The 9,946-nt window shown below is 50.7% G+C and overlaps 1 protein-coding gene across 1 annotated transcript; it reads left to right on the forward strand.

Annotated features, from left to right (window-relative positions):
• Positions 1 to 4,186: 4,186 nt before the first annotated feature.
• On the forward strand, positions 4,187 to 9,406 carry LOC123144905 (protein disulfide isomerase-like 5-3). The gene is made up of 5 exons (XM_044564163.1): positions 4,187 to 4,513; positions 5,055 to 5,158; positions 5,253 to 5,623; positions 8,386 to 8,693; positions 8,959 to 9,406. The coding sequence occupies exons 1-5, from the start codon at positions 4,280 to 4,282 to the stop codon at positions 9,193 to 9,195; spliced, it is 1,254 nt and encodes a 417-aa protein (XP_044420098.1). The 5' UTR covers positions 4,187 to 4,279; the 3' UTR covers positions 9,196 to 9,406.
• Positions 9,407 to 9,946: the final 540 nt, after the last annotated feature.

Consider the following 9,946-nt stretch of genomic DNA (forward strand, 5'->3'; position numbering starts at 1 on the left):
GTCAGCGACTGAGTGGCGCATGCCGGGTTGGACCGCGTAAGCACCTGCCTTTGTAATGGAGGTTGCCAGCTCTGCTCAACGGCCGCGTACGCAACATGCAGGAGTGCAACGGGCGATGGGCCCAAGACCCCTGCGTGCTTAGGATGTAGACCGACGTGCTAGCCTCTCTGTTGAGCCTAGGTAGGACTACGGTGTGTTGATCGGCCGAGACCGGTCATGACCTGATGGTGTGTCCGATCGAAGTTGATCGAGCGCGTTGGGTAAGTTTGTGCACCCCTGCAGGGAAGTATTATCTATTCGAATAGTCGTGTCCACGGTAACGGACGCTCAGAGTTGTATCCCGATTGATACAACTAGAACTGGATGCTGAGGCATGAGATGGATATGATGGCTCCGGGATTGCTTTCTCGCATGGAGTCGAGGAAGTGATCTCTGGGTGATGTTACAACATACTTAATACTATTATAATATGTTACTCTTACCTCTTCTGATGCTGCAAGATGCTTGAAGATGCTAGTCTTTGATAGGCTAGGTCTTCCCCTCTATTAGTATAGATCTGATGCTTGCGAGTACTTCAGATGAGTACTCACGGTTGCTTTGCTGCCCTTTTTACCCCTACTTTCTTCTTTCCGGATGTTGCGATCAGATGATGGATACCAGGAGCCAGATGCCACTGACGACGAGTACTACTACCCTGAGGGTGCCTACTACTACGTGGAGACCGCCGACGACCAGGAGTAGTTAGGAGGCTCCCAGGCAGGTGGCCTTGCCTTTTCGATCGTTGTTGCTTTGGTGCTAGCCTTCTTAAGGCATACTTGTTTAGTTTATGTCTACCCTCAGATATGCTTCCGCTGACTCATTTGTATTCGAGCCCTCGAGGCCCTTGACTTGTAATATAAAGATTGTATTATTTTAATTTGTGTCTAGAGTTGTGTTGTGATATCTTCTCATGAGTCCATGATCTTGATCGTACACATTTGCGTGTATGATTAGTGTACGGTTGAATCGGGGGCGTCACACAGTCATCATATATCGAGCCCCCATCGACGGCCAGTACATCGACTACAACGACTGGGACTTCGTTGTGTTTGTTAGGACATCTGCCACGGTGGTGTCGGGCGGTCGCTCATGTTTCTTCTTCGTCTCCGGCAACATCCACTCCATCTCCGGCGGATGATAGAAGTATATCAAACCACAATCTTGCTTCCTAGATGAAGATTGGGGTCAGTTTGATTGCAGTTAGGTTTTTTTTTGCTCTGACGGCAATGCCATTTGGCCGGCTAGGTACGCCTCTGGCGGCAATGCTTACTTCCCGGTGGACTGGATACACAATTAAGGTATTTTTGCATCGTAGATTAGACTGCGTGACCATGTCTTGGATCATAGCAGTGTCCATGTTAATGCACATTGCTTGATTGTGCATTGCTTTTTTGTTAGATCATGCCATGTTTACTCTTCAAATGTGCACTTGCTTATTGTTGGCAAACATAGTAGGAAACAAACAAAAATCGCCATATGGATCAAGAACTAGTATCACTATGAAGATGCATACAAGGTTAGATCAGATCATTGTCAACTTCGAGTTGCAGTGGAAGAAGAGTTGGTATAGATCATTCTTGAAGTCCCTCGAACCGTCCTACGAATGATCCCTTGAATGAAGATAGAAAGCACAATCTCTCTACATATTGCACGCGCACGAGATCATCGATCTGGCAGCACTTTGCTATCTAGAGCTTGGCATTGCTAGAAAAACTAGAGGAGGGAGAAAGAGCCTTTCAGCGCCTCTCTAAACTGTCTGGGGAACTAGAGAATTAGAGGGGGCTCCCAAATGGGAGAGAACTTGTGTGTTCAATAGGGGCACCCCATCTAGCTGACTTAGAGGATGGGGCTCCCCTTCCTTGGCGCACCGACCTAGGAGGAGGAGTCCTCCAACCCCTAGCCCCCTAGCTTGTGGGAGGTGCCGGATGCGCGCCGCGCAGTCAGGTGTGGCTATGGCGCCGTGGATGGTTGCCACGCCTCTGTTCAGTGAACAGAGGTAGGGGATGAGGGGGTCGGGTGGGTTGGGCCTCATGTAGACCTAGAGCGCAAGTGCACAGTGTCTACTTTCCCTTTAATCTCTTTCCTTTTGTTTTTCTTCCGTCTTATTTATTTCCCCAATGCTTTGTATGTAGTTGGTCCACCAAATGAATTTTGTTATATAGGGTACTTGGCACATAAATCATGTACAATATTGTGGTGTTGCACAAAAAGTTTCAAAGCATTTGGTAAAGTTTAAATAAAAGGTCAAGTATTATGTTGTTGTACAACTTTATAGTTTACTAGGGATTAATTGGTGAGTCAAATGATGTTGATTCCAACATGACAAATGATCAGGGGGAATTATGGAATAATTTGAACATTTTAGTTTTACTGCTTGAAGAAATATTAATTTGACTTGTTATTTGAATTTCAATTTGAACATCTTCCATACGCACTTGCATTTAATCATTGTAACTAGCAAGCCTAGTGAAACTGGCAATCTCACTGGTTCCATTGGGGGCCAAGCCAATATTGTATTTTTGTGTGCAAGTGTTGATCATTAGGCTGCTTAGTAAACTCCTACTGGTTCCATAAAACCTTAAGGTCATCCACTTTGAGGGGAAAATGTTGCTTGCTACAAACCCTTGCACTTAGGGGCCCAACACCCTCCTTGTTAAGAGGAAACAACATAAAGCCAAATGCCTTAAAGTTCTGTGAGAAAAACAAATTGGAGAAAAAGAATAAAGACAAGCCAGATCTGGATGCTAACATTCATGGGCTCATTTGTCGATGAGATCGGAGAGAGGAAAGAGGAAAAACCGATACCTCATCTACTAGGAAGGACGAAGGGCATACCATTGGCAAACAAAGCCGAAGACGTGGCCGGGTAGCTAGGATAAGCTCGAAGAGCACCTCCAACAGAGCGAACCGTGGGAGGAGAAGAGTGAAGCATGAGATGGCGGCGAAGGGAAGGAGAAAGATGAAGAAGAAAAGGCAAATATAGGAGACGAGATAAAGAAAATGATGACATACAGGCGAAAGAACTGATAAGACCCATGACACTGGCCCACACACGTGGACATGGGGCCAAAAACAACAAGAGAACATGCGATGAAGGTCACATAAAAAGAGTGACATTACACAGTACATAGTCAAGGCGAGCACATGCTTTTATCCGTGGAGCAAGCGTCGCAGGCCCACTAGCCAATGGACTCACCGCCATCACTGCTAACCCTACCAACTGGCACATGGGCCAATAGGGGGACCCGCCACCGTACTACAACTAGATACATAAGGAGGGACCCACACAGGTCAAACGCGGAAAACTAGTAGTCACGTTACAAGCGGAACACCCCAGATACCAACCATTCATGGGACCTACAAAGCATACAACTACCTTATACCGACCGACCAAAGAAGGACGGAACAAACAGAACTCCACACGGCCATCCAGTGGACACAACCGAATAAGTAGGAAGGAAGCAAACCCACCTCAGGAAAACAACAGGGCACAACCGAAAGGAGTGAACTCACCTTATCTGCCCGGTAAGACGCTGACTCCGCACGGTCTCCCAACGCCCGGGCTTGAACAACCAGCCGAGTGTTGGGCGGGATAGCCGGGCGGGGTCCCGACGCGACGTTCGCCTCTACCCGGGGGCTCAAACATCAATCCCCACCAACACAAGAGACAACACACACACACATGGATAATTGGGTGGTGCCCACGCGCAATGACCGCCTCTACCCGATGGCCCAAACATCATTCGCTCCCACACAAGCGCATGAAATGACACACACTACACGAGGACAAAGACCGCCATACGAGGTGCACACCCTCAGTCCATCGTCATGTACCCTCGAGGCTGTTGGCTCAGTAAGTAATGACCGAGTCCGATCGGACAACGGTTAGGGCGCCAGGTAGGCACCACGTGCGAGGCGCGCTTGGATAGAACAGCGCAATCCTTTATAGAAGTAATGCTCATACTTGAATTATTATGTGATGCATTTAAATTATCTATGTTTGTGGGGTGTTGAAACGTGATCAATTTTTTATTATAATTTGAGCAAACATTTTGAAGATTTGACAAGATAATTTTTAAAAATATGGGATCTGCTAGATAAGCATCAGCGATTTATCTAAAAAAATATTTTAGGGAAATGGGACGGGGGATCTTAGCATGCGGGCACTACCAGTTGAGGGCTTGAGTCTTAGTGTTCCACACAGCTACCAACTCCGCTCGAGATCGAATCGAGGTCACTGATGCCGCCGATGGCCGTGGACAAGCAGCGGCTGCTTCCTCTCTTCGTTCTCGCTTTAGTGACGGCTTGCTTGGTGAGTGGCGGAGAGGAGCCGGCGAGGTTCCAGATCCCCCGAGATGGGAGCGTGGTGGAGCTGGACGAAGGCAACTTCGAGGCGGCGGTGGCCGCCGTCGATTTCCTCTTCGTGGACTTCCACGCCCCGTGGTGCGGCCACTGCAAACGCCTCTCCCCGCAGGTACGTATCCAGCTATCCACCCCGCCCTTCCATTCGATCCACCACCACCGATGTTCGCTAGAGACCTCGTATTCCCAAGAGTCTGCAAGGAGAAATGCGATTGGGTTAGAGTAGTACGGTAATTGATGCCAAGTGCGAAATGGGAAATTGAGAGATAGTGGTGATGGTTCAGAGACATGGATCGGATTTGAGTCGTAGAGAGGAAACGAAATTGGCACAGGCACGTCTAAGATCCACTCAACCCCTTGCTTGTAATTATAATATTATACTCCCTACGTTCCGAAATATAGGTATTTTTAGAGATTTCAATATGAACTACATACGGATGTATATAGACGTAGTTTAGAGTGCAGATTCACTCATTTTGCTCCTTGCTCCGTATGCAGTCCATGTTGCAATCTCTACAAATACTTATGTTTAGGAACGGAGGGAGTATCACCAAGACTTGCAGGCCATGTCACTATCGCTTTTTTTTTCCTGTTATTCCATCATCTGTGTGGCCTGCGATGATGTGAACTGATAAGCCGTTGCCCATTTGCAGTTGGATGAAGCTGCTCCGGTTCTTGCTGGGCTGAGCACGCCAATTGTAGTCGCGAAAGTAAATGCAGAGAAGTACAAAAAGCTTAGGTCCAAATATGGAGTAGAGTAAGCAACATAATCAAATATCTCTACGAGTTTGGTTAAACCAGGCGGGAGTCTGTTTTGTAATTGACAAATTTGCTTGTTTTCCTGGATGCAGTGGCTTCCCTACGCTTATGCTTTTTGACCATGGAGTCCCCACAGAGTACACTGGTTCAAGGAAGGCCGGCCAGCTCGTTGAGAGCCTGAGGAAGCTCGTCGCACCTGATGTTTCTGTTCTCAAGTCCGACGCAGCAATCAAAAGTTTTGTCCAGGAAGCTGGTGTGGGTTTTCCATTATTTATTGGATTTGGGGTGGATGAATCCTCCATCGCCGAGTATGGAGCAAGGTACAAGAAGAAGGCATGGTTTTCTACAGCAAAGGATTTCTCTGAGGATTTGATGGCCGTGTATGATTTTGACAAGATTCCAGCATTGGTTTCTCTCAACCCAAAATATAACGAGCAGAGTGTTTTTTATGGACCCTTTGAAGGTATGCTTGGAATTTGCTTTGCGTTTTGGTAGGAGCTAGGATCCTAACCGGTTTAGGGCGTCGGTTGTATAGGGAGGATGAGGGTTGACGGAGATGCGATCGCGGCTGCCGGCGGCGGGGCGCCGTGGCGCGATGAAGAAGAGGCGGCGGCGGCGCAAGAGGCGGCTAGGGTTAGGTCTCCCGGCTCCCTTCGGGAAGCCGAGCAAATAATGATTGCTTCTTGCTTGATTAGATTGATACATCTCCTCTCCTTATATTGAGAGGTTTACTTGACTCCTAAGCAAACGATCCTCATAACGATAAGATAATTGGGCTAAACCCCTAATAATGATAAGATAACTTGGGCCACAACCCACTGGGCTAAGCCCCTAATATGCCGGTCATAACACTTCTCCCCGCCTGCACAAACAGCTCGTCCTCGAGCTGTAAGGTGGGGAAGCGCTTGCTGAACTCCTCGAGGTGATCAACCGGCGTCAAACACCTTCGCGACAGCTGGGGCGGCCAGGTCGGCGGCGAAGGCGTCCTTCGGAATGTAGTCTGCAGCCTCCAGGTAGAAGAGTCGCGGGCAAACGTGGCCGGGCGTGTAGGGCTTGTCGCAGTTGAAGCACAACCCTTGGCGGCGACGCTCGAGTAGCTCGGCCGAGGTGAGCCGGCGGAACGGGCGCGCCGCGGTCGCGGCGGGGGGTGCCGCGGAAGCCTGAGCAGGCCGACCCTGTGCGGGAACATCCGGCCAGGGTAGTGACCCAGCGGCCCGGGACGGTGATTCCTGCTAGATGGCCACCGCGCGGCGCTCGAACGCGCGGGCGTAGTACATGGCCATCTGGAGATCCTGGGGTCCCCGAAGCTCCACGTCCACGCGGATGTGATCCGAAAGTCCACCGACGAAGAGGTCGGCCCGCTGCTGCGCCGTCACGTCCGACGCGTGGCATGCCAGGGCCTGGAAACGGTCGGCGAAGTCCTGAACCGTGGAGGTGAAGGGAAGGCGGCCTAGCTCTGCCAGGCGGCTCCCGCGGATCGGTGGCCCAAAACGAAGGAGGCAGAGCTTGCGGAAGCGCTCCCAAGGGGGCATGCTGCCCTCGTCCTGCTCGAGGGCGTAGTACCAGGTCTGTGCCGCGCCGCGGAGGTGGTAAGAGGCGAGCCAGGTACGCTCCGAGGCGAGGGTGCGCTGCCCGCGAAAGAACTGCTCGCACTGGTTGAGCCAGTTGAGGGGGTCCTCCGTGCCGTCATAAGTGGCGAAGTCCAGTTTGGCAAACCGCGGCGGTGTCTGAGTCGGAGCGCCGTGGCCGACTGGCTCGGAGGTGCGAAGCAGCGAGGATTGGGGCGCCCGGTCAGCATGGTCGCGGCCTGTGGAGTGCCCCGCCGAGCCGGAGGGATCGCCTAACTGCAGAGTGGGTGCCGGCGGGTCTCCAGCCGACGTGTAGACGGGTGGCGACGATGATCCGGTCAGCCAGGCCGGTATTGGGGACGGTGACGGCGGGAAGCGCACTTGCTGGATCGGTACGCCTCCCTGCGTGGGTGACCCGGGCCCCGTGCTGGGCGGGGGCGGGGCCGGCAGCTGCGGCGGTACGGACCCGGGTGGCGTGGGGGCGCAGCGAGGGCCGGGGCCGGCCTGGCCATTGAGGCGCGGCAGCGGGCGGCGGTGGGGCCGGCAGCTGGGGCTGCGGCTGCCCGGACCCGGGAATCGTCGGGGGGGCGGCGATCGCCGGAGCCGGCTAGTGGGGGGCGACGGCGGGCGGCGGCTGACCGGGCCAGTGGTGGCGTAGAGGCCCGATCGGCGCCGTGGTGGCCGCGTACCAGGGCAGGGCGGCTGGCCCGGTCGCGACGGCGGGCGGCGGCTGATGCGGCCAGTGGTGTTGTAGAGGCCCGATCAGCGCCGTGGTTGCCGAGTACCAGGGCAGGGCGGCTGGCCCGGTCGCGGCGGCCGGCGGCTGCCCGTAGTGCCCGGCCAGGTAGAGGCGTATGCCCTGGACGGCGGTGACAAGGTCGTTGAGGACCCCGGTCATCTCCGCCGGCGAGTAGATGGCGACGGGAGGCGCGGTGGAGGGCGGCGGCGTCTGGCCGATGGAGGCGCCGGCAGTGGAGTCAAGCGGCGCGGTGGGGAGAGCCAGCGGCGCGGTGGAGAGGGGCAGCGGCGCGGTGGTGACGGGCAGCGGCAGGTTGGGTGGTGGTGCAGACATGATCGGAACCGAGCTACCTGATACCAAATTGGTAGGAGCTAGGATCCTACCCGGTTTAGGGCGTCGGTTGTACGGGGAGGATGAGGGTTGACGGAGATGCGATCGCGGCTGCCGCCTGCGGGGCGCCGTGGCGCGATGAAGAAGAGGCGGCGGCGGCGCAAGAGGCGGCTAGGGTTAGGTCTCCCGGCTCCCTTCGGGAAGCCGAGCAAATAATGATTGCTTCTTGCTTGATTAGATTGATACATCTTCTCTCCTTATATTGAGAGGTTTACTTGACTTCTAAGCAAACGATCCTCATAACGATAAGATAATTGGGCTAAACCCCTAATAATGATAAGATAACTTGGGCCACAACCCACTGGGCTAAGCCCCTAATATGCCGGTCATAACACGTTTCTTGTTACATGTGCTAGCGAGTGAAATCCTAGATTTGTCATTCTGTTTGTATCAAATGTTCTGCAGCTCAGTTTTTTAGTGATGGAATTACGTAGTTCACCTTTCTATACCAAAACATGCGCACGCTCTGCTTTGTAGTGCATGTCTTTCCCGGATTGATGATAATAGCAATGATTTTTGTGGATGCAGGAACCTTCTTGGAGGATTTTATACGGCAATCCCTGCTTCCGATGACTGTGCCCATCAATGCAGAGACTGTTAAGATGTTAAAAGATGACGATAGGAAAGTTGTCCTTGCAGTTCTGCAGGATGATTCTGATGAAACTTCCATGCGGTTGATAAAAATTTTAAGGTCTGCAGCCAATGCAAACCATGACCTAGTGTTTGGATATGTGGGAGTCAACCAATGGGAGGAATTCACCGAGCCTTTCCATGATTCTAAGAGCTCACAGCTGCCAAAGTTGGTAGTCTGGGACAAAGATGAGAAGTATGAAGTGGTAAGTATAGTATTTTTGTTGTCCCCTTTATTTTCACAAGGATGCCATCATCAAATTTCAGATTATCCCCAGCTACTAATATACAATTGTTATGTGCAACTCCGTGTCTGGTTTTGACATCACATTTTTGTTCAAATTGATCCGTTCATATCATATCCTTTTTTTACAGTCCGTTCATATCATATACGTTTGCCTAATTGCTTTCACCACAATCTCCAATAGTGACTACTTAGTTGTGCTATGATTGAAATGATTCTTGTCGCAGGTTGAGGGTTTAGAGAAGTTGGAAGAAGGTGATCATGGATCCCAAATTAGTCGTTTCCTCGAGGCATATAGAGCTGGAAGAACAATAAAGAAGACATTTGGCAGACGTTTCCCAACGCTGCTTGGTGTGAATGCGTTGTACATCCTCCTCTTATTGGTGGCTGTGCTTGTTGTTCTAATGTTTTTCTCTGGGCAAGGCGAGGAAGACCGCCAGCCAACACGAGCCCATCAAGAATGAATGTGTAGTAGTTTCCGGCTCCAGACTAAACTTAAGGATTTCCTGTAGCAGAAGAATAGAATGGATGTTGTAGAAAGGGGAACCTGGAATGAGGATATTCTGATTTTGGATTTCACATGCCTTAGTTTTGACCTCCCCTTGTCTGACCTGGCAGTTACTAGCTCCTCTGTTTAGCGATTTCATGTCATGTGAAGTTATTTAGTTTATGTCATGTGAAGTTATTGACTTGCACTCCAAAATAGAACAGGTCAGTTATCTCCTTTGATTCAATGGAATTTCATAGGATTTTTGGAGGATTTGGATCCTTGGGGAAAAAATGGCGTTAGTCGTCGAAATTTTCTGGAGATTTCCATCAAAGTCAAACATCTTGCTAGAATTCCTTTGTTTTTCCTGTGTCACTCTTTGGTCCAAATTCCTATGGTTTCTTGTGTCTTTCTGTTTCTAAGTTTTAAGAATTCTGTGTATCAAAGAGGCCTTAAGAGGAGGAACAGGATAGCTAGCAAACTGCTACTCTCTCCTACTCCCTCCGTTCCTAAATATAAGTCTTTTTAGACATTTTAAATAGACTACAACATACGGATGTATGTAGACATATTTTAGAGTATAGATTCACTCATTTTGCTCCGTATGTAGTCACTTGTTGGAATCTCTAAAAAGACTTATATTTAGGAACGGAGGGAGTACCACGTAGTGCATGCATGGTCACCCTTCTCCATATATTGGTTGAGTCCATATTTTAGGAACAAAATAA

Source organism: Triticum aestivum, chromosome 6D (genome assembly GCF_018294505.1).
Source record: "Triticum aestivum cultivar Chinese Spring chromosome 6D, IWGSC CS RefSeq v2.1, whole genome shotgun sequence".
Lineage (NCBI taxonomy): Eukaryota > Viridiplantae > Streptophyta > Magnoliopsida > Poales > Poaceae > Triticum > Triticum aestivum.